We start from the raw sequence: 25,395 nt of genomic DNA, 5'->3' as shown, positions 1-25,395 counted from the left end.
TTTTCTTAATTGTTTCAGGCTTGTTTTTGTAGGTCCTTTTCTTCTCTTGTTTCCCACTTAGCGAAGTTCCTTTAGTATTTGTTGTAGAGATAGTTTGGTGGTGCTGAATTCTCTTAGCTTTTGCTTATCTGTATAGCTTTTGATTTCTCCGTCGAATCTGAATGAGATCCTTGCTGCTTAGAGTAATCTTGGTTGTAGGCCTTCCCTTTCATCACTTTCAATATGTCATGCTATTCTTTTCTGGCTTGTAGAGTTTCTGCTGAGAAAGCAGCTGTTAACCTTATGGGAGTTCCCTTGTATGTTATTTTTCCCTTGTTGCTTTCAATAATTTTTCCTTGTCTTTAATTTTTGTCAATTTGATTACTATGTGTCTTGGCGTGTTTTTCCTTGGGTTTATAATGCCCTGGACTCTCTGCACTTTCTGGGTTTGGGTGGTTATTTCCTTTTTTTGTTAGGGAAGTTTTCTACTATAATCTCTTCAAATATTTTCTTGGGTCCTTTCTCTCTTCTCCTTCTGGGACCCCTATAATGCCAATGTTGCTGCATTAATGTTGTCCCAGAGGTCTCTTAGGCTGTCTTCATTTCTTTTCATTCTTTTTTCTTTATTCTATTCCATGGCAGTGAATTCCACCACTCTGTCTTCCAGGTCACTTAACCATTCTTCTGCCTCAGTTATTCTGCTACTGATTGCTTCTAGTGTATTTTTCATTTCAGTTATTGTATTGTTCATCTCTGTTTGTTTGTTCTTTAATTCTTCTAGGTGTTTGTTCTTTAATTCTTCTAGGTCTTTGTTAAACATTTCTTGCATCTTCTAGATCTTTGCCTCCATTCTTTTTCTGAAGTCCTGAATCATCTTCACTATCATTATTCTGAATTATATTTCTGGAAGGTTGCCTATCTCAACTTCATCTAGTTGTTCTTCTGGGGATTTATCTTGTTCCTTCATTTGGTACATAGCCCTCTGCCTTTTCATCTTGTCTATCTTTTTGTGAATGTGCTTCTTGCTTCACAGGCTGCAGGACTATAGATTTTCTTGCTTCTGCTGTCTGCCCTCTGGTGGATGAGGCTATCTAAGGGGCTGGTGCAAGTTGCCTGATGGGAGGGACTGGTGGTGGGTAGAGATGGGGGTTGCTCTGGTGGGCAGAACTCAGTAAAACTGTAATCGCTTGTCTGCTTATGGGTGGGTCTTGGTTCCCTCCCTGTTAGTTGTTTTACCTGAGGAGACCCAACACTGGAGCGTACTTTGGCTCTTTGGTGGGGCTAATGACAGACTCTGGGAGGGCTGACAGCAAGGAGTACTTCCCAGAACTTCTGCTGTCAGTGTCCTTGTCCTCAGGGCGTGACACAGCCACCCCCTGCCTCTGCAGAAGAGCCTCCAACACTAGCAGGTAGCTCTGGTTCAGTTTCCTATGGGGTCATTGCTCCTTCCCCTGGTTCCTGATGTGCACACTACTTTGTGTATGCCCTCCAAGAGTGGAGTCTCTGTTTCCCCCAACCATATTGAAGTCCTGCAATCAAATCCCGCTAGCCTTCAAAGTCTGGTTCTCTAGGAATTCCTCTTCCCGTTGCTGGACCCCCAGGTTGGGAAGCCTGACGTGGGCCTCAGAACCTTTCCTCCAGTGGGTGGATTTCTGCGATATAAGTGTTCTCCAGTTTGTGAGTCACCCACCAAGCAGTTATGGGATTTGATTTTATTGTGATTCCTCCCATCCTACTGTCTCATTGTGGCTTCTCCTTTGTCTTTGGATGTGGGATATCTTTTCTGGTGAGTTGCAGTGTCTTCCTGTGGATGACTGTTCAGCAGTTAGTTGTGATTCCAGTGCTCTCACAAGAGGGAGTGAGAGCACGTCCTTCTACTCCGCCATCTTGAAATGTTTATTATCTTGACTGTGATGATGGTTTTAAACGTAGACACAAATATCAAAATTTATCAAATTTTATAATTTAAATATAGGTCATTTTTCTCATATGACGTATACCACAATATTTTTTTCTTTGCTGTAAAGAACTTTGTGGCTGAAATAAGGTAACTAAGGAAGAAACTGGGAAATGATGAGATCAAAGCGGCACCAGATCTGTGCAGTACTGGCACTGGTTGGTAATGGTTTTGATTAAAATTTCATTGGGAGAGGGACCTTGAAGATGGCTGAGGAGTAAGATGTGGAGATCACCTTCCTCCCGACAAACACATCAAAAATATATCTACATGTGGAACAACTTCTACAGAACACCTACTGAATGTTGGCAAAAGCTTCAGACTTCCCAAAAGGCAAGAAAATCCCCAGGTAACTGGATAGGGTAAAAGAAAAAAGAAAAAAACACAGACAATAGGGACAGGACATGCACCTTTGGGAGGAAGCTGTGAATGAGAAAAAGTTTCCACCCACTATGAAGCCCCTTCACTGGCAGAGACGGGGGGTGGTGGAGGGAAGCTTCAGAGACACAGAGGAGAGTGCAGCAACAGGGGTGCAGAGGGCAAAGCAGAGAGATTCCTGCACAGAGGATGGGTGCTGACCAGCACTCACCAGCCTGAGAGGCTTGTCTGATCACCCGTTAGGGCAGGTGTGGGCGGGGAGCTGAGGCTCTGGCTTCAGAGGTCAGATCCCAGGGAGAGGACTTGGGTTGGCTTCGTGAACACAGCTTGAAGGGGGCTAGTGCACCACAGCGAGCTGGGAGGGAGTCCGGATAAAAGCCTGGACCCGCCTAAGAGACAAGAGACCACTATTTCACAAGGAGAGGGGATTCCTTCCCTGTCTGCCCACAGAAGGCAGAGCACCGCCTAAACGAGCTCCAGAGACAGGACTGAGCCACAGCTATCAGATCAGACATGAGATATGGGCATGAAACGCTAACACTGCTGCTGCAGTCACCAAGAATCCTGTGTGCAAGCACAGGTCGTTATCCATAGCCCCCCAGAAGCCTGTGCAGCACGCCACTGCCAGGGTCCCGTGATCCAGGACAAGTTCCCCGGGAGACCACAAGGTGCGCCTCAGGCTCCTGCAATGTCACGCTGGCTTCTGCCGCCACAGGCTCGCCCCACATTCCAATTATAACTACCGTACCGCTGCCTCCCCCCAGGCCTGAATGAGAAAGAGGCACCTAATTAGCCGATGCTTTACCCCGGCCTGGCTGGGCGGAAACAGATGCCCGAGGGTGACCTACACAGACAAGTAGGGCCAAAAGCAAAGCTGAACACTAAGAAATCTGAGAATAAAGAAGAGAAAGGGAAGTTTCTCAGTGCAGCCTCAGGAGCAGCGGATTAAATCCCCACCATCAACTTGATATACCCTGCTTCTGTGGAATACCTGAATAGAAAACAAACCTTCCCAAAATTGAGGCCATGGACTTTGTGAACAACTGGAGCTTGGGGTTTGCTGCCGTGACTGATTTGCTTCTGATTTTTATGTTTATCTTAGTTTAGCTATTAGCACTTTTTATCATTGGTGGATTTCTTTATTGGTTTGGCTGCTCTCTTCTTTATTCTTTTAGTATTATTATTATTTTTTCTTCCTTTTCTTCTGAGCCATGTGGCTGACAGGGTCTTGGTGCTCCGGCCTAGGGTCAGGCCTGAGACTCTGAGGTGGGAGAACAGAGTTCAGGACACTGGACCACCAGAGACCTTCCGGCCCAAAGTAGTATCAACTGGCGAGAGCTCTCCCAGAGATCTCCATCTCAATGCTAAGACCCAGCTCCATCCAACAGCCAGCAAGCTCCAGTGCTGGAGCCACATGCCAAATAACAAGACAGGAACACAACCCCAGCCATTAGCAGAGAGACTCCCTAAAATCATAATAAATTCACAGACACCCCAAAACACACCATGAGATGTGGCCCTGCCCCCAGAAAGACAAAATCCAGCCCCACCCACCAAAACACAGGCAACAGTCCCCTGCACCAGAAAACCTACACAAACTACTGAACCAACCTCACTCACTGGGGTCAGGCACCAAGAACAACAGGAACTACAAACCTGCAGCCTGTGAAAAGGAGACCCCAAACACAGTAAGTTAACAAAAATGAGAAGACAAAGAAATACGAAGCAGATTAAGGACAAGGTAAAAACCCAAAAGTCCAAACAAATGAAGAGGAAATAGGCAGTCCACCTGAAAAAGAATTCATAGCAAGTATAGTAAAGATGATCCAAAATACTGGAAATAGAATGGAGAAAATACAAGAAACGTTTAACAAGGACCTAGAAGAAATAAAGAACAAAGAAACAATGATGAACAACACAATAAATAAAATTAAAAATTCTCTAGAAGTAATCAATAGCAGAATACCTGAGTCAGAAGAACAGATAAATGACCTGGATGATAAAACAGTGGAAATAACTACTGCACAGCAGAGTAAAGAAAAAAGAATGACAAGAATTGAGGACAGTCTCAGAGACCTCTGGGACAACATTAAATGCACCAACATTCAAATTACAGGGGTCCCAGAAGAAGAAGAGAAAAACAAAGGGACTGAAAAATAGTTGAAGAGCTTATAGTTGAAAACTTCCCTAATATGGGAAAGGAAATAGTCAATCAAGTCCAGGAAGCACAGAGAGTCCCATACAGGATAAATTTAAGAAGAACCATGCCAAGATACATATTAATCAAACTATCAAAAATTAAACACAAAGAAAAAAATATTAAAAGCAGCAAGGGAAAAACAACAAATAACATACAAGGGAATCCCCATAAGGTTAAGAGCTGACCTTTCATCAGAAACTCTGCAAGCCAGAAGGGAGTGGCAGGACATATTTAAAGTGATGAAAGGGAAAAACCTACAAGAAAGATTACTCTACCCAGCAAGGATCTCATTCAGATTTGACAGACAAAGTAAAACCACTACAGACAAGCAAAAGTTAAGTGAATTCAGCACCACCAAACTAACTTTACAACAAATGCGAAAGGAACTTCTCCAGGCAGGAAACACAAGAGAACAAAAAGACCTACAATAACAAATGCAAAACAATTAAGAAAATGGTAATAGGAACATACATATTGATAATTACCTTAAATGTAAATGGATTAAATGCTCCCACCAAAAGACACAGACTGTCTGAATGGATACAAAAACAAGACCCATATGTATGCTGTCTACAAGAGACCCACTTCAGACCTAGGGACACATACAGACTGAAAGTGACGGGATCGAAAAACATATTCCATGCAAATGGAAATCAAAACAAAGCTGGAGTAGCAATTCTCATATCAGACAAAATAGACTTTAAAATAAAGACTATTACAAAAGAAAAGCAAAACACTACATAAATGGTCAAGGGATCAAACCAAGAAGATGACATAACAGTTGTAAATATTTATGCACCCAACATAAGAGCACCTCAATACATAAGGCAAATGCTAACAGCCATAAAAGGAGAAATCAACAGTAACACAATCATAGTAGGGAACTTTAACACTCCACTTTCACCTATGGACAGATCATCCAAAATGAAAATAAATAAGGAAACACAAGCTCTAAATGACACATTAAACAAAATGGACTTAATTAATATTTATAGGACATTCCATCCAAGAACAACAGAATACACTTTCTTCTCAAGTGCTCATGGAACATTCCCCAAGATACATCATACCTTGGGTCACAGATCAAGCGTTGGTAAATTTAAGAAAAATGAAATCATATCAATTATCTTTTCCAACCACAACATTATGAGACTAGATATCAATTACAGGAAAAAAACTGTAAAAAATACAAACACATGGAAGATAAACAATACACTACTAAATAACAAAGAGATCACTGAAGAAATCAAAGAGGAAATCAACAAATACCTAGAAACAAATGACAATTAAAACATGATGACCCCAAACCTATGGGATGCAGCAAAAGCTGTTCTAAGAGGGAAGTATATCCCAATACAAGCCTAACTCAGGAAACAAGGAAAATCTCAAATAAACAATGTAACCTCACACCTAAAGCAATTAGAGAAGGAAGAACAAAAACTCTAGTTAGCAGAAGGAAAGAAATCATAAAGATCAGATCAGAAATAAATGAAAAAGAAATGAAGGAAACAATAGCAAAGATCAATAAAACTAAAAGCTGGCTCTTTGGGAAGATAAACAAAATTGAAAAACCATTAGCCAGACTCATCAAGAAAAAAAGAGAGAAGACTCAAATCAACAGAACTAGAAATGAAAAGGGAGAAGTAACAACTGACACTGCAGAAACACAAAGGATCATGAGAGATTACTACAAGCAATGATATGCGAATAAAATGCACAACCTGGAAGAAATGGACAAATTCTTAAAAGAGCACAACCTTCCAATACTTGTGACCAATCACAAGCACTGAAATTGAAACTCTGATTAAAAATCTTCCAAAAATAAAAGCCCAGGACCAGATGGCTTCACAGGCAAATTCTATCAAACATTTAGAGAAGAGCTAACACCTATCCTTCTCAAACTCTTCCAAAATATAGCAGAGGGAGGAACACTCCCAAACTCATTCTACGAGGTCACCATCACTCTGATACGAAAACCAAAGATGTCACAAAGAAAGAAAACTACAGGCCAATATCACTGATGAACATAGATGCAAAAATCCTCAACAAAATACTAGCAAACAGAATCCAACAGCACATTAAAAGGATCATACACCATGATCAGGTGGGAATTATCCCAGGAATGCAAGGATTCTTCAATATACACAAATCATTCAGTGTGATACACCATATTAACAAACTGAATAAAAAGGATATGATAATCTCAACAGATGAAGAAAAAGCTTTTGAGAAAATTCAACACCCATTTATGATAAAAACTCTCCTGAAAGTAGGCATAGAGGGAACCTACTTCGATACAATAAAGGCCATATATGACATACTCACAGTTAACATCATTCTCAGTGGTGAAAAACTGAAACCATTCCCTCTAAGATCAGGAAGCAGACAAAGTTGCCCACACTCACCACTATTATTCAACATAGTTTTGGAAGTTTTAGCCACAGCAATCAAAGAAGACAAAGAAGTAAAAGGAATACAAATTGGAAAAGAAGAAGTAAAACTGTCACTGTTTGCAAGTGACATGATACTATCCATAGAGAATCCTAAAGATTCTACCAGAAAACTACTAGAGGTAATCCATGAATTTGGTAAAGTAGCAGGACACAAAATTAATGCACAGAAATCTCTTGCATCCCTATACACTAATGATGAAAAATCTGAAAGAAAAATTAAGGAAACACTCCCATTTACCACTGCAACAAAAAGAATAACATACCTAGGAATAAACCTACCTAAGGAGACAAAAGACCTGTAGGCAGAAAACTATAAGACACTGATGAAAGAAATTAAAGAGAATATAAACAGATGGAGAGATACACCATGATCTTGGATTGGAAGAATCAACATTGTGAAAATGACTATACTACCCAGAGCAACCCAGTGATTCAAGGCAATCCGTATCAAACTACCAATGGCATTTTTCACAGAACTAGTACAAAAAATTTCATAATTTGTATGGAAACACAAAAGACCCTGAATAGCCTAAGGAATCTTGAGAAAGAAAAATGGAGCTGGAGAAATTAGGCTCCCTGACTTCAGACTATACTACAAAGCTACAGTAATCAAGGCAGTATGATATTGGCACAAAAAGAGAAATATAGCTCAATGGAACAGGATAGAAAGCCCAGAGATAAACCCACACATATATGATCACCTTATCATTGATAAGAGGCAAGAACATACAATGGAGAAAAGACAGCCTCTTCAATAAGTGGTGCTGGGAAAACTGGACAGCTACATGTAAAAGAATGATACTAGAACACTCCCTAACACCATACACAAAAATAAACTCAAAATGGATTAAAGACTTAAATGTAAGGCCAGACACTATACGACTCTTAGAGGAAAACATAGGCTGAACACTCTATGACATAAATCATAGTAAGATCCTTTTTGACCCACCTCCTAGAGGAATGGAAATAAAAACAAATGGGACCTAATGAAACTTAAAAGCTTTTGCACAGCAAAGGAAACCATAAACAAGACCACAAGACAACCCCCAGAATGGGAGAAAATATTTGCAAATGAAGCAACTGACAAAGGATTAATCTCCAAAATATACAAGCAGCTCATGCAGCTCAATATCAAATAAACAAACAACCCAATCCAAAAATGGGCAGAAGACCCAAACAGACACTTCTCTAAAGAAGATATACAGATTTCCAACAAACACATGAAAGGATGCTCAACATCACTAATCATTAGAGAAATGCAAATCAAAACTACTATGAGATATCACCTCACACCAGTCAGAATGGCCATCCTCAAAAAATCTACAAAAAATAAATGCTGGAGAGGCTGTGGAGAAAAGAGAACCATCTTGCACTGTTGGTGGAAATGTAAATTGATACAGCCAGTATGGAGAAGAGTATGGAGGTTCCTTAAAAAACAAAAAATAAAACTACCATATGACCCAGTAATCCCATTACTGGGCATATGCCCTGAGAAAACCATAATTCAAGAAGAGTCAGGTACCACAATGTTCATTGCAGCACTATTTACAATAGCCAGATCATGGAAGCAACCTAAGTGTCGATCAACAGATGAATGGATAAAGAAGATGTGAAACATATATACAATGGAATATTACTCAGCCATAAAAAGAAACGAAATTGAGTTATTTGTAGTGAGGTGGATGGACCTAGCTAGAGTTTGTCATACAGAGTGAAATAAGTCAGAAAGAGAAAAATAAATACCATATGCTAACACATATATATGGAATCTAAAAAAAAAAAAAAAAAGGTTCTGACGAACCTAGGGGCAGGATAGGAATCAAGACCCAGAGGTAGAGAATCAGTTGAGCACATGGGGAGGGGGATGAAGTGAGAGAGGTTAAGCTGGGATGAAGTGAGAGAGTAGCATTGACATATACACACTACCAAATGTAAAACAGATAGTGGGAATCAGCCGCATCGCACAGGGAGATCAGCTTGGTGCTTTGTGACCACCTACAGGGGTGGGATAGGGAGTGTGGGAGGGAGACGCAAGAGGGAGAGGATATGGGGATATATGTATATGTATAGCTGATTCACTTTGTTATACAGCTGAAACTAACACAACATTGTAAAGTAATTACACTCCAATAAAAATGTTAAAAAAATAAAAATTTCAATGGGAAGGCATTGAAGAAATTTAGGTCAGGATATGATCTGATTTATATTAAAAAAGTACTAGACTCACAGACCTGTGAAATCAGAAGAGACTCTATGCTCCTCAAGTCCAGATGATCTTTATTTTAAGAGATCCACTGATTTCCTAGAAGTTCTTCAAGCACCAGCTAATATCTGTGTGTGTGTGTGTGTGTGTGTGTGTGTGTGTGTGTGTGTTCTAATGAAAGGTTCATAGCCTTCATCAGCTACTCAAGACATCTGAGCATAAAATATTAAGGACCACACATATATTTGACTTATCTGAATTTAGAGTTGAGGAAACTGAAGCCTAGACAAGTTAAATGATTTGTTCACAATCACAGAAATGATACGTGGATGAGGTCATAATGGGTTTTTGATACTGACTACCCCCTTTCACCTGATCCCTTCATGTCTTCCCACCCCAGTGCTCTTGATTAACGGTACACAATCCTAAGTACCTGGCACACAGTACCCAAAACAAATATCCACTGAACACTGAATGAGCTAGCCAAAATCAACAGTAGCATATATGCACCAACTATGGTCCACAATAGATTATAAGCCAATACAAGTATTTGGAAACAGTCCCTTATAACTCTCTCAACAAATATGAAATAAGCTACTGACTTTATTAAGCTCAGGGAAAAATATGCAGCGAGGCCAACATTCACATTAATTGCAGGGGCAGGGTACATTGGCAGAAGCTTTCTGAAAAGCATTTGGCCTTTCAAAGTTCACACCCTCAGGGGAATCAATCCTAAGGAAATATTGAGAAGAAGCCAAATATTTACATAAAGGATGTTCACAGTAAATTCATTTATAATTATAAAAACCTGAAAACAATCTGTATGTACAATAAGAAAGGACTGGTCAAGATGATTATGACATTGTATAAAATGGAATATTATATAGATTTTCAAAGTCATATTTTGAAGGTTAATATTGAAAAATTCTAATAATATAATGCTCCATGAAAAATCAGCATATAGATATATAGAAGAGGAATACAGGAGGGAGGGAGATAGAGTGAGAGCAAGAGAGAGAGTGATGAAGATGGAGATAACAAGACGTACTGAGCTGAACAGTGAGTAATGGTGAAATGTACTGAGCTTGAAAAGTGTAATTGGTGGTTTATTTTGTCACTTACATAAGTCTCCAGATTGCCTATGATAAGTGAGCATTAGTTTCACAATCAGATGAGGATAATACATGATAAATAACAAGGAATTCATCTTTGAATATTACTGTGAGCCTTCCCTGGGCTATGGAGTGAAGAATAACATATAACTGGCATTCAACAGGTGTTGTTTCCTACCTTTAAAGACAAAGACAAATGAGTTCATGCTTGAATCGTAGCAATAGTGATTTCGATTAGGTATAAATAAAACTGCTTAACTCTAAGGTCATACGGCGTAGTATATTTCACAAGAGGTTTCACATCATCCTTCAGAGACTGTTCCAGAAAGTGTAGCTAGCTACCAGTCTCAGATAATATAAGGTCATTTCCACAACAATCCAAGTAGATGAACATGATCATCTCAAATTCTTTCCCAGCTCTAAGCTCTATGAAAATATAAAATGATCTACTTTAACAGAATTAAGAGGTCTTAAGTTACTGAAACCAACCTGTATTTCCTTTCTCAGACCTGAACACTAATAACATAGCATTACTAATTAGACCCTGCTGTTCACGTGATTTCTACAAAACCACAAATGTACCAGCATAAATTGAATCAATGCATTTCAGAGTTATGTTTCTAAAAAGCAAGGTATTCACCCCTAATATAATGTTTTTGGTTCAGCATTGACTTTAAACTGAATTCAAGAGTGTTGAAACTTAACAAATAGATTAGTATCTCCAATCACAGAGGCAGAACTCTCGTGATCATCATAATTAATAATTATAGCAAATGAGTACCCACAGATACAATGACTTACCAGATATTAATAGAGGAAGTTTAGTGAGAGAGTTACACTTAAAAAGTGTCTATTAGACAGAAGAGAGGAAAACAAAATCAAATGACATTGAGGATTATATCACATACCTATCAGATGAGTGAAATCAATGTCTAATCTTTGTCTGTACTTGAAATCTGGGTCCATACCACTGCAGTGCAGCACTATCTGTGAAACACACTCCTCAACTATTTTGTAATACTGTGGCCTGCAAAAGAAAAGTAATCTTGAATACCTTTTCTACATATACAAATCAATTTTCTTAAGAAGTGATTCTACATGATAAAGAAAACTAGGTTATTTTCTAGCAGGCTAAAAAACTCTTTTCTAGCCATTACACTCACTCTAGAGGAATATGCCTAAGCTTAAAGATGGGCTGGACGTTATAGTGCAAAACCCATTGTAATATAATCAGCTGTGAACACTTAGTGACTTAATACTCTAGTTTGCAGGGATTCATGCTTGTGTTCAAAGATACTTATCAACCTTATCTACTTACTTAAGCTATTGTTCCTAAAGTTAATAAAAACAAATGACTCTTTAGTTCTACATCTATGGATACAGAAATGGTTCTAAGCCTCTCCAAGTTCTCAATTTCAATAAGGAATGAGTATCTTGGCATTACATGGCAAACAGTGTATTGAATTTACTGCCACACTTTTACTCAAGATAGCTATAACAGCTTTTACAAAACTGGACTCAGCCACTTATGTTACAGACTACTCCAAAGGTCTATTTATTCACATATTTTAAAAGATCCATTTTGTAGAAGCATACACACTAAATATGTATGGCGATAGCTTCAATTTGCTCAAAGTGTCAAAGGTTTTGAAACATTTCCTAATTCTGTAATCTATCAAGGTAATTCTGGCCTTAAAAATGACCACTTACATACTTCAAAAATTTTTAAAAGGCACTTTTTGCATTAAAATTTGGGGAAAATTTAGTATTTATCAGCAGCTAATAAATTCAACAGAGAAAATTCAGAAAGAAATACTACTATGGACAAGCTATGACATAAACATCCCTAAAATCAGTGTGCTGATAACTAGCCAACCTACTAAATGTCTGCAAATAAAGGCAAACATATTCTAATTGCTCTTACATGTCTTTTGTCATGGGGCTGATCTCAAGGATAAGAATAAATAGTAATATGTATTACACATCTGAGTCTTTTTCAAGTCATCATCAGATCTAGGGTAAACAACATTGGATTATAATCAATCTAGTCAATGACTCTGGGTAAACAGGGAAAACACAATGGTTCTCTTTCAGGACAAATTAATTATCCATAGGTAGAATAAAAGTGCTAGTCGCACATCTACCTCACATGGATGTTCTCAGGATGAAAAGGACGTCATGTTAGAACAACTTCTCGTTTATTCAAAGTTACTGAGAAATGGATGGTTTCACACAAATTATTTCCCCAGGTAACTGTGTACCCATGGGCATAGTACCCCTTTAGTTGCCAGCACTTATTTGAGGAAACAACAATCATTTTGGTTGGATTACTATCTTTCCTGCTTTAAAAAAACCAGCATATTTTAAACATTTTTCTATGTCTCTGTAACATCATGATGCCCATCAGTTATTGCAACTAGCCTAAACTATAAAGGGAACTATAATAGTTCTCTATGGACTTTAGAATTGTCATTTTTGTTGTGACTGTACCCGACCCCATGGTAGCCTTCCTTTGCCCTTTAATCAAGCAAGGTTTGAGAAATCAGAGAACCTAGGTTGCTAGAATTTCATGCATATTAGAGTATGAAGAACAACTAAGAGTCTCTTAAACAGTTAAATATAAGATCATGGTCACCAACTTATGGATAATTTCAGTCATTCAGAAACCCTTCTCTAATTTTCTAGTTTTCAGATATATTCCCAGAACTACACTCTAAAATTTCTGACTTTATGATTATTATATTCGTTTATTTAGAAGAATTACATTGCTGTGTATAAAGCTGAAATATTAGTATTATTATTTTCTTAGATAAGATCACACCTATTTTTAGATAATACTATAAAAGAGGAATAACAATAGTCTTATTAAAATATAAAAGGACTTAAAATGCTTACTAAATAGCAAATGTTATCATTGCTGTTTTTATTATTATTAAATTTCTGAAGGAGGGCTTCCTTCAGCTACCAGGTTCAAAAAAATATCCACATCCACACACCCTGTGCACACTAAAGTTAAAGCACTTTTACCACATCACAATATAGTGATACTATCTCTATATTCTATTGTCCCTACCACCACATTATATAAATTCATGGGAAGTGTGGCAGATACTGCTAGATGTCCTATGATGTCCACTCTTCTCTTTTTCCTTTACTATTTGAACTTTATGTTTACCTGTGTATATTGCTTGCCAGAATAATATTTCCCATCTCCTTTCACTTATTGCTTCATAAAATCATCTCAGAACTTAGTGGCTCAAAACAATAACATAATCTTATTATCCCTCACATTTTTGTGGGTAAGAAATTCAGGAGGAGCCAATCAAGTCCGTTGGCTCAGATCTTACACATGGCTTCAGCCAGCTAGAGAGAGAGACCTAGAAGAATAGGGTAGACTGAACATAAAAAAAAAAAAGTACGAGGACTTAAAAGTTTTACCATAGACTCTTCAGAGCTTACTCTGTGCCACAAAAGAAATTCATCATAGGGTCAGTAAAATCTGTTGGGTTCATTGCTACTGAAATGGCATACCCCGTTTTTATAAGTATATTATTCTGGCCCAATTAAAAATAGATTGACACCTTTTTAAAAATGTTATCTAGAGTCGTCAAACTCTTATACTCCATGCATATATATATATATATATATATATGCATATACTGTCTAGACCCCACTATATTGTTAATTTTCCTTTAAAATCCAATTCAAATTATACAAATTGTACTCTCATAACAGCCTCTTACCTGATATAATAATCATTTCTGATGAGCAAAAAATGTTGTAGAATGGATAATAAGTAATTTTCAGCAGCAGTGTCCTTCAACATATTATACAGAAGATGGTACACTTCATTCATATCAGTGGAAAGTAAGTAAAGGAAAAAAATCAAGGATTCTTGGTAACAGTTTCATTCATAACAAAAGCAGCTTCAGTTTTGAAAACACTGATATATCATTTTGTTTGCATTACTGTTTCTAAACCTTCAACTCCATGTTCCAGTATTTAAAACATTTCCATAAAGAAGTTTAATCTATGGATCACTTTAGTCTTTTAACAAGTGAAAGAGACTTAGAGTATTTCCAAGACCATTTAACCATTAAACGTTTAAATGATCAGCTGTTCATTATATTTTAAAATTCCAGCTTATAGTTGGTACCATTAGAACAGCAATGCCATTAATGAAAATGTTTTTTTCTTGACCTTCCTGTGGTTGTGATGGGAACCTATATTATGCATGCAAGCCAATACTCCTGTCTTTTCACTGCCCACATAAAATAGTAAGGCAAATAAGCATTGTGTGGGCTGCTAAAAGTTCATAAAAACCAGTTTTATTTTATACAGATGAAACACTTACTACATATGAAATCACTACTGTTTGCATTCATTTGTATGTCAGTATTTGATAAGGAACTTGAAACATATTTTTCTTAGGATATAAAAAGAGTGGTAGAAGTTTAAATGCTTTTAGTAAACTAGAAAACAGATTTAAAAAATGGATTCACTTTTATAAGAAAAGCGAGCACCTAGAAAAATCGATGTAAAAGCAAAGGAGAAGAGGAGATGTAATCGAGCATCTTAAAAATAACCTGAAATGTCAACGCTTTCTCTGAAATAGAATTAAGTATATGATGGATTACTTCTTAGACCCCATGTAAGAGTGTTGTGTTAAAGTCGCATAAGGTCCTTTCGATGGCTACGGAATAGATCCAAAAATAGCTTTCTGATGAAGAGAAATTTATATAAAGCAAGATATTTATTAATTGATACAAAAAGCATTTAATATTATGGAGACCACTGTAGGCTAGAGTCACTGATGAAGGATAAGAAATTACTAGAAATTATCTCTCATAATAACAAAATTGTTATTCATTGCACTTATCCAGTACTCATGTGTAAGACGCTTTGATAGGAACATTGGAGGAAAAAGTTGAAACACTTGTGCCCTCCATCTCATAGGCACAAAGAAGTGTATATAAATAAGGCAGATGCAAGCAAAGCACTGTAGAGTGAGGAGGAAGATGGAAGAAGACGTTATAGAGAAAAAGTCCAACTCAAAGGTCATTTTCGTTCTGAAGTATTTCCCAATTTCCCCAGAACCCATAAGTAAGAAATTTAATGGGTGTGAAACAAATGGCCAGCAATGCTATGACAACCATCTTTTAGATCTAAAATCATTTTGTATAAAATCATTGCCATAGGAAGATTATATGCTAGTTGTATTTGACTCAAATGCTTCTACTCTAGCATCCTTGTTATAGTCAGACCCTATCACATCTAAACTTTTTTCCCCCCGCTAAGGAACCAAAATATTTGGATTGAGAATAAGACATCTATTTGAATTGAATGATATCTCTAAATCACTGGAGTACCATTTAATAAACTGAAAAAGTATATTACCTATAGTCACATATGAACTCACTGAACTTTCCCCTCCAAAAATCCTTATCCATGAGGAATACTGCCTTAGGCTCTTGTCTATTCAAGACCGTTGAGCAGAGTAAACCTATAATGCAGCAAGCCATTGTGTGGATTTCAATACAGTCTGTGTAAATCATCAGGACAGTCTGACAATTCTTCAACATGAATCTCAAGGACAGCATCATCGTGAAGTTCTAATATAAATAAATGGATATAAATTGGGCCGGCAGACAAGAATTCTAATAATGGTTCACAAAATCACCCACAAATCCCTTTTTCACAGTACATGCAAAATGATTTCTGTGGTTCGTTAAAAGGATATTCCATTTCTGCTCGAATGTCATTGAGACGGTGTGATAATTCAGTTAGGTCGTCCTCTTTGTTCTCATCAAATACTTTCAACTGAATATCAAGCTCGTCATTCTCTTTTTCTTTCAGATCCTAATATATAAACAGAAAACTTAACAGACGAATAACAGTTTGACAACCCCATACTTTGGCAATAAAGGCCTGACACTATTATTCATCTACGTACACAGAAGCAATTTCAAATACTGACCCAGGCACTTGGTTTCCTGAAAGAAAGTAAACGTACTTTGTTTTTCTATTTTAAAATGAAAGAACCTCATTGCATTCACCGCATTTCTTTTCATGCTCCAAATTTTGACGATTCACATTAAAAAATTAACGATCACTTTCACAAGGGAAAAAAACTAATTGCTACAAACCCACATTAAATGCTGTCGTTTTGACTAAACACACTAATCAAAGATCGCAAAAGAACTCATGCAGTTAGAATATTCACATATGCCTCTGGCAAAAAATGCGAATATAGATCAATTGTATTAATGAAGAACAAATGCAAGGATATATTCAAGGACAACAGTCCCAAGTATGGCGTGGAAAGTTGTAAAAACAAATTTACTTTAAATGACATTTTGTGATTTTAAAGCAAAAAGGCGTCAGGACTTTTTAATCAAGATGCACAACTAGCCTCCTCCCCCACCTTTTATTTTTGCTTAGCCGAATCACAAAATACCAACTTGGGCATCAAAGAGACCTGTTTTTGTAATACATTATAAGCACATGCATTACAAACCTCTGATAATTTTCAAAATCATAGTATAAACAAAATCTTTGGAAGCATGCCACACTAGAGATTGTTGGGCTTAATATATATCACCTGGAATATCTTTTAATATGTGTCCATTAAGTTGCCGCTTTCAAAACCCAAATCGATAATCACAACTGTGGATGCTCAAGGGTGATACCGAAAGAGAGACTAGGATGTTCAGAGCTGAGCTTGAACTCTAAAAGGAAATGCAAGCACGGTGTACTTCAAATTAGGTCGATTAAACAAACTCGGATCCATTTTTTTGTTTCTATTTTTGTTCAATAGGACGATTTTAAATGGAGATGCAACCGCTATTACTGAAGCCAAACACAAATTTATGCAATTTCTAGGTGTTCTTTTTCTAACGTTCACATACATAATAATTTACCTACAGAGCATATGAAAATATTAATGTTTCTATATAATTGCATATAAAATACATAACAAATACATGTATTTAAACTTAGTTTCCTCTTGAGTAATAATTTGTTTTAGGTCTAACTTTCCACTTTGAAAGGGAATGAAGAAATTTATTGGAATTAAAGTTATCTAACATTGGTGAGTTATATTATCAGGTGATTTCTGAACTCAATTCAGAAAAGAGCAGGAGCCAGACACACCCAATATGCTTGTCATTGCAGAAAAAACCTTTAATACGTGGGATAGGAAGGGTGGAAGGGAGGGAGACGCAAGAGGGAAGAGATATGGGAACATATGTATATGTATGGCTGATTCACTTTGTTATAAAGCAGAAACTAACACACCATTGTAAAGCAATTATACTCCAATAAAGATGTTAAAAAAAAACAAAACTTCATGGGTAATGTAAGGAGCTGATAAGAATACACTTTCATTTTCTCAAAAAAAAAAACCTTTAATACATTTTATAATATGGATTTTTTCCTTATTCTCATGTCATAAGATATACTTTCTTAGATGTTCATTATCAGACTTTAACACATTCAAATATGTTTGAAAAATAGAAAAAACAAGTTAATTAAATACTGTCATTTAATCAGCATCAGAACTTTACAAAACATGGACTCAACCTTCATGATTAAAATATTTTCAGTGAAAATAACTGGTTAAATATTTATTTCAGTTTTTAATTAGGACAACACATTATTTATATAAGATATATAGTATGTGAACATGTACAGCACAATATAAAAATATAGATATGTATAAATGAAATATCTCATAGTGTTCATTAATAATGCTCCATTAAAATATATATGCATATCTACATACACACACATATATAAAAAACTTCCTTTCATTCAAATGTCAAACCTTGAAAGGTATATTCAAAATTTTTGATAAAATAAACATTTAATGAATTAATAAAAGTTTCATATAGCACAAATGTGACAGATACCCCATTGAAAAAAGGGAAATGCATCACTGAAGTTTGTATTTTAAATGAAGAATGGCATAAAATTACTGAATTACACTACTAATAATTACGTGAAATACTGTAAATATGTTTCAGTTATTTTTTAAACAGTTTTGCTGTACAGGTGTGGAATATTTTCAGCAGATTCTCTAAAACATATAATTAAGTCTCTATAATATGGTGTACTTCAAAGGAAATCAAAGTCCATTACCAGCACATGACTGATTACCAGTCAAGCAATCAAAATTGATTCTTCAAAAGAGTAAGAAAGGGTTTGTCGGTCTTTTAAAAGAAGTTAAGAATGCCTGCTGCCTACAGACACAATTTCTTACTATCTTGTTCCTTCACATATCTGACTTATCTAATATTTTCTTAATTTATTTAACTAACTAAAAGGCAGATGGAGAAAACTTCACAAGAAATCAATGTAAGTTAACTACAGAGAAAATACTATTTTAAAAATCACTATATAGTTTTTAATAACTCATTTGTCCCAAATTACTAAAGCAAATTTATAAAAAGTAAATTTTCCATGTAAGTGAAATATAAACTCTCTTTAAACATCATAATTTATCTATAGAGACAGGGCAAATTTTGAAAATAAATTTCTACAGAATGTAATTAAAATAACTGTCCTTGTCTTGAGGATTCTAATAATTATATGAAACAAAAGTTTCACTCTACTACAATGATGGTCTCATGGATTACTGAAATACTAAGAACTATTAAGAACTATTCTTCCCCAACACCTAATGATTCCAGATATTTATAATTTTTGATCCGTGTACCAACAATTTATATTAGCCCTAGCCACGTCTAATTTGCTGCTTTGAATATGATATATTCCAGAAAATTAGGAAGCTCCTCCTGTTAGAACAATGTATAACATAAAAGTAAATAGGATAAAAGCCAGGATGTTAAAGACTCATCTATGAATATATTATTAGGTTCCCATGCATGTGTAAAAGATGTTTGATATTACTATAAATTCTAGTGGTTGAAATGTAAATATTTAGTAAATTAGATAGCTAGACAGCAGTTGACATGTTAGGTACATCTAGTATACATTAAAGCATGACCATTCTGACTTTTGCTCCAAATTGTGATAATAAAACTACAAGGACAACAGCAACAGTAGTGAAATGTATAGTATTAAGGGAAGGACCTCTAATCTCAGGGTCTATCTGCCTAGATTCTGATTCTCATATTGTATATCAGAAATACCTGGGGAGGATTATTTTCTTTCAAACCAAACATCTCTGCCCTACCCCCAATAAGATTTTGATAGACTCTCTTTAAGGGGACATGCCCAACTTCTTGAGAACCAGAGCCCTATTTAGCCATATTTCACTCCATTGTCACAGGAAGAAAAAGAAATTGAGAATCCTTGTAGGTTCTATTCCAAAACTTTAAGAGGCAGAAACATGACACTTCTCACTTTCCTCTTGCTGAAGGATCACTGAGATCTAAGAATCAGGGCATACTGAAGAGATGTGATAGTTAAAGAAAAATCTAGCTGGAAGCATAAGTTAAGAGGTACAGGGTACCGCAAGGGGCTTCATATACAGCTATAGGGCCAATGCGAAAGTGTAGCTAAGAAACACTGATGCAAAATCTTAGCTGTCAATGTAACCAAAGGAAAAATACCATGAGACCACTGAACCCAGCAGAAATGAGCACACCCTGGCAAACGTGCAAAAGGTAAGGACAAGAGCTACTGTGCATACCCTTTCTGAAAAGATGAGGACTTAAATAAATTGAGAGTCACAGTTTTCTTGACCAGCCATTCAGTAGCATACGGTAGAAAACGAATGTTTAATTATAAATAGACACAGGGAAATGAAAGCTGGAATAGACAGCAATAACTAAGGCAGAAAAACATGGCATATTAGTAAATGAGTAGAGGATCTTCAGGAGCCCCTGAGGCAAACAAGTGTCCAAAGACATGATTACTCTCCCAGAAACAAAGGACCAGCTCCGAGAGGACAAGGATGGAAACACTGAGTAGGCAATTCAAAAGCACACTAGAGGGGCTTCCCTGGTGGCGCAGTGGTTGAGAGTCCGCCTGCCGATGCGGGGGACGCGGGTTCGTGCCCCGGTCTGGGAGGATCCCGCGTGCCGCGGAGCGGCTGGGCCCGTGGGCCATGGCCGCTGAGCCTGCGCGTCCGGAGCCTGTGCTCCCCAACGGGAGAGGCCACGGCGGTGAGAGGCCCGCGTACCGCAAAAAAAAAAAAAAAAAAAGCACACTAGAATGAGGACTGTAATATTACCTCTAGCTACATAAGACCACAGACTTTTCATGAGGAGAGATTTGTGACAAAAAAAGAATGTGTGTTACATACACTATAACTAGTGAATGTGCCTAAGTTAACTGCATATTGAACCTCTATTCAGGTCACTTACGATGATGCTTTGATTCACTGCAACCAATTCCTTGCTTTTTAAAGTCATGGATGAAAGAACCATTTAAAGTGGAATTGACATAGAAATTTCTAAAACCTCACAGACCCAATCATATATCTTATTAAAATGGGTTTCAATAGACCCAATTGTATATTTTATGATGATGAGTTTCAACCACTTTCAGTTAAGACTATCAGAAGACAAGTTACAGACGCATGCTACACACTAGTCCCTCACCAGGAAATATCCCTGATTTTGCTATTTCTAATACCCTAGGAATACCTTATATACACGCTCATTGACATTTGTTTTATTTTGTTTTTTCTTTCCTCAGTCCTTTTATTCCCCACCCCTACATTTACTTCTTGTTTATCAGGTATGGTCTAAGTAGTTTAAATAAAGAAACTAGTGAGATTTTACTTGTCTCCTTTAAAAATACCATGGTCTTGAACAAAATCCTTCTTTAGTTAACATACTAAGTAAAGTATAAAGTCATGGTAGTTGTATTTCTATTTATAAAATAAGTGTGCTCATTTATCTTAGAACAAGTCTATAACGTTATTTCAAAAATGTTTTTAACAGTATCACAATTAGCACAGATATCCACACTCAATTTAAGAAATAAAATTGTTTTTCTTTAGAAAAGATGCTACTGATTTATAACAAGAATACCATCCTTATGTTATGTGTCTAGAATATACTAATCAAAATTTTATGCATACTTATGCTGAATATAAAGGAAATCAATCTAAGTTATCAAAGAGGAAAGCAAAAAATTTTAATGAAAAATTGAAATGGCAAAAAAATAGCAGTCTTTTATGTTCTCAGTATTCAAAGTCAAAGAAAAGTTCCCTTTCGACTTCAAGAAGACCAAAAAAGCCATCACTTCTGGACATATCATTAGTTGAATTCCAAATCATCAGTTTTATGTAGAGACTAACACTACTGCAATATCAAAAAGCTTACAAAATGTCCAGTGCTTTACAAAAGGAAACGGCAAGGCACATTTATTTACTTTGCTGAAAGTACTTTTGTCTAAAGAGAGAAAAACATTAAAGTTCATAAGCATAATAAATGTGCACATTCCACTTACTGGTAACATTGTTTTTAGTCCTGAACGAAGAAATTCATTCCTTAAATGTATTCGAAAATCAAGCTCATAAGGAGATGTGACAAGGGCATTTATAAACTGCATGCAGGCCACCTGCAATTAGAAAGTAAACTTTGTTAAAAACAAGTTTTTTTTAATTAAAAAAATAATGCATTCAGAATTTTTTTTCCATTTACTAAAGGAATACATACATATATTATGAAATACATCAAGAAATGCAAATGTTTATATAAGTATAATGATTATGACTTTACAGTAGAAACAAAAAAAATAATAGAGTTTCTAATGTCCAGAGAAATTCTAACGAAGATATGATGGTTGGTCAAGTACTGCTATGCTTTGTTAAACAATATGAAGGAATATTAAACTTTCTCTGAGAAACTCCAAGTTCCAACAGTGTGGATACAGAGCCCTCATTTTTGGAAAATGCTGCTCACGTCTAAGGCAATTGGCTAATAGTTTAAGAGCTGCACATCGAAATTTATTATTTTTAAAGTACGCAATGAGTCTAGTGTTCAAAGAGCTGACTGCAAGGGGACCACTGTAAAATACCAGATTTAGTAAATATGTTAAGTATATATAGAAAGGGGCACAAATAAATCAATAGTTAGTATGGAAAAACACATCAGCAAAAGAAAAATATTTCAAATGTATTTTGACTTGACCACATCCAGACCTGTTATTATGATAGTGATTTTTTTCAAGTAGAGACAAATATTAAACGCTATATTGCTTTTATTGTTATATCTTTATCTTATGCATTTAAGCTGTTTTGGGGGAGATTAGCCTATCTAGCTCACATCCAGGTTCAAAAATCAAAAGTTGCATGCATTAAAAGGGATTATTGAGGTTGTCTCTAACATTACTAGCTATCTAAATGATAATTGAACAATTCAGTCCAATTCTTATGAATGCTCAAATGTCAAGCTAAATCACTTAGACATCTGACTAAATATTTGCCATTGACTTGGCATTACCTCAAAAGTCATATCAGATAAGTTATTATGATGCTTATGCCTTAATGGGTTACTTAACCTTCCTGTTTACAGTAAGAAAATGTTTAAGTATTCATATAGTTTCAGTAGGCTGGAATATAAGTTTGAATAGTGTATGAGTCCATAGGTATATTATGACTGTATTTGCATGAATCATTCTTGTTATGTTACAACTCTGACCTGACCGAACAAGCCAAAATACATGTCCAATCCAAAATTAATAGAGAGAAAAGTTGCCATCTGCTAGGATTGTTTTTGCCAGAAGAAATTCTAGCTTAATGGCTTGTATTAATACCTTACAAGCAAAGAGAACATTTCCATAAGAAACAAGTTAATGAGTCTTGGAATTGTACCTTTATACAATAAAAGTATTGGGATCAGGAAATTATAAAAATAGTAAAAGCCAAAAAAATTAATGAATGTAACATCAAAATAATTTTACATTTAATAATATAAATGTTGCAATGCTTTTAAATACTCATTTAACACACAATGTATGATATATAACTAAATGCTAAAAAAAGAAGTTACATCCATTGACTATAGTAAAAAATAGCACACACTTTGAAGTCAGTAGTTTAAACAGGTAACAGCACTGGCTTATCAATGTACTATTTACTGTTTATCAAATTCTTAAAGATATTTAATTACTTACAAATAGCATAAGATGAATATTCATACTATCATGTCATTTTCCAACATAATCTGCTAAAGCAATGCTCTTTAATAGGAATATTTACATTGTATGAATGTGGAGAACAAAAAAACTCATCTTAATTATCTCCATTCCTTTATACTACTACACAATTACTGCCCTTTTCAGAGGATAGGAACAAAATCAATCCAATTGTCACTATTTACAAAGTTATATTTTTAAAATGTAATTAGTTTATAGGGCAGAGTATATTATTATTTAATTATAAATATGAAATACCCATTGTGTGGATTCTGAATTCATAGCTAAATACAAACCTCCAAACTATTATCATCATTAATATATTGTATTAGTTTTTGTTACCAACTTAGGAGCTTTACATAATGCACCATCTAATCTCACCCTCACAAAAACCATGAGATAAGTGTTACTATTATCCTTATTTCACAGATGATAAAGCTGAGGCTCAAAGCAGATAAATAACTTATACAAGGTGACACAGCAAGGAGGAAATTCATGATTCTAAACATATCACTTTACTCCAAATACAGTATAATTTCCAGCACATTCCAGATGCCTCATAGACTCCATTCCTAGATTAACACAACAAAATATTTTAAGGATGGGTAAGATAATAAAATTTAACTAGTGCATCATGTTTAAAATATTGGGAATACCTAACTTTGAAACTATAGGTTAATTAGAAAAACATATAATTATTTTAATATGCTGTCTAGTATATAAAATGGTTATCTTATGGTTATCAAGTATACCTCAATAAAAATAAAGTGGTTATCATAATACATAATGGAATGTGAAAGGAAGAAAGAAAGAAAGAAAGAAAGAAAGAAAGAAAGAAAGAAAGAAAGAAAGAAAGAAAGAAAAAGGAAGGAAGGAAGGAAGAAAGAAAATAAAAGAAAGAAAGAAAGAAAGAAAGAAAAGGAAGAGAGAGGAAGAGAGAGAGGGAGAGAGGGAGGGGGGAAGGGAGGAAGGGAGATAGAAAATGGTTTCTGGAATGTGTTACATTCCACTTTATATAGATCCTGAACAGTGACCTATGGACAGCATCCCATCATCCAAAACAATGGCCTCTCACTCTCCTTTGCTTCCTGCCACCCTACTCCCTCAACTCCCTATTCAGCATAGATGTGCACACAAATACACACATCACACACACACACACACACACACACACACACGAGCATGCTGTTCAATACAGAGCCACTGACTACAATTTAAATTTAGCTTAATTATAATTAAATAAAATTTAAAATGCTGTTGCTGAGTTTCATTAGTTACAGTTCAAGTGTTGAACAGCCACATGTGGCTAGTGGCTCCCATATTGGACAGCACGGATACAGGAGACTGCAGAAAGTTTGACTCAATAGCACTGCACTGGACACTTTAAAAAGGATTCTGGCCTAATATCTAAAACCTAAGCTCCAAAGAAGTATAAAATTCATTTCTGAATAGTGGAACTTTCAAAATTGGCATTGTTCGACTTCCAAGTATATAAAACTTTAAGAGCATGATTGAACGATATTGTCCTCTTACAAAGAAAAATCAATCTACTTTCAAAAAACAAAACTCCAACTCCAGAGATAGAAAATAAAGGATTACGGGATTTGAAAGCTAGAAAGAACATAAAATACTCTGGTCCGATATCCTCATTTAAAGATAAGGAAACTGAAAACCTAGGAAGATTAGATGATTTGCCCAAGACTGTATAGCTAATAATAAAACACAAAGATTGGATTTGAACTCAGGCCTCATGACTTTTAGTCTTTTAGGTAGAATCTTTTAGGTAGAATCTTTCTACCACACTATAATGCACAAATCAGGCATTGCTGAATAGCATTTTTCCCTGTACTGGAAAGAAAACAAGTGCCTTTAAATAGAAATCACAGAGTCCACTAGCCAGATTTCATCTGTTGCTTAGTTTCTTTATAATGTATCTAAGGTTCAAAATGATCCGCCACATTTATTTGATTTAAATTCAGCTTCCATGAGAACTAAAATTC

At 35.8% G+C, this 25,395-nt stretch overlaps 1 protein-coding gene across 1 annotated transcript in view; it reads right to left on the bottom strand.

Moving 5' to 3' along the window:
* The window catches only part of DIAPH2 (diaphanous related formin 2), a 924,369-nt gene that overhangs the window by 631,737 nt on the left and 267,237 nt on the right, over window positions 1-25,395 (bottom strand). Inside the window, 4 exon segments of the mRNA XM_032619577.1 lie at window positions 11,191-11,309; window positions 14,026-14,142; window positions 16,023-16,141; window positions 21,707-21,817. Of these exon segments, the coding sequence (XP_032475468.1) occupies window positions 11,191-11,309; window positions 14,026-14,142; window positions 16,023-16,141; window positions 21,707-21,817 (466 nt within the window).

This window comes from Phocoena sinus, chromosome X, assembly GCF_008692025.1.
Source record: "Phocoena sinus isolate mPhoSin1 chromosome X, mPhoSin1.pri, whole genome shotgun sequence".
Classification (NCBI taxonomy): domain Eukaryota; kingdom Metazoa; phylum Chordata; class Mammalia; order Artiodactyla; family Phocoenidae; genus Phocoena; species Phocoena sinus.
Note: the sequence above shows the minus strand (reverse complement) of the source record. Positions and strands in the feature narration are given on the sequence as shown.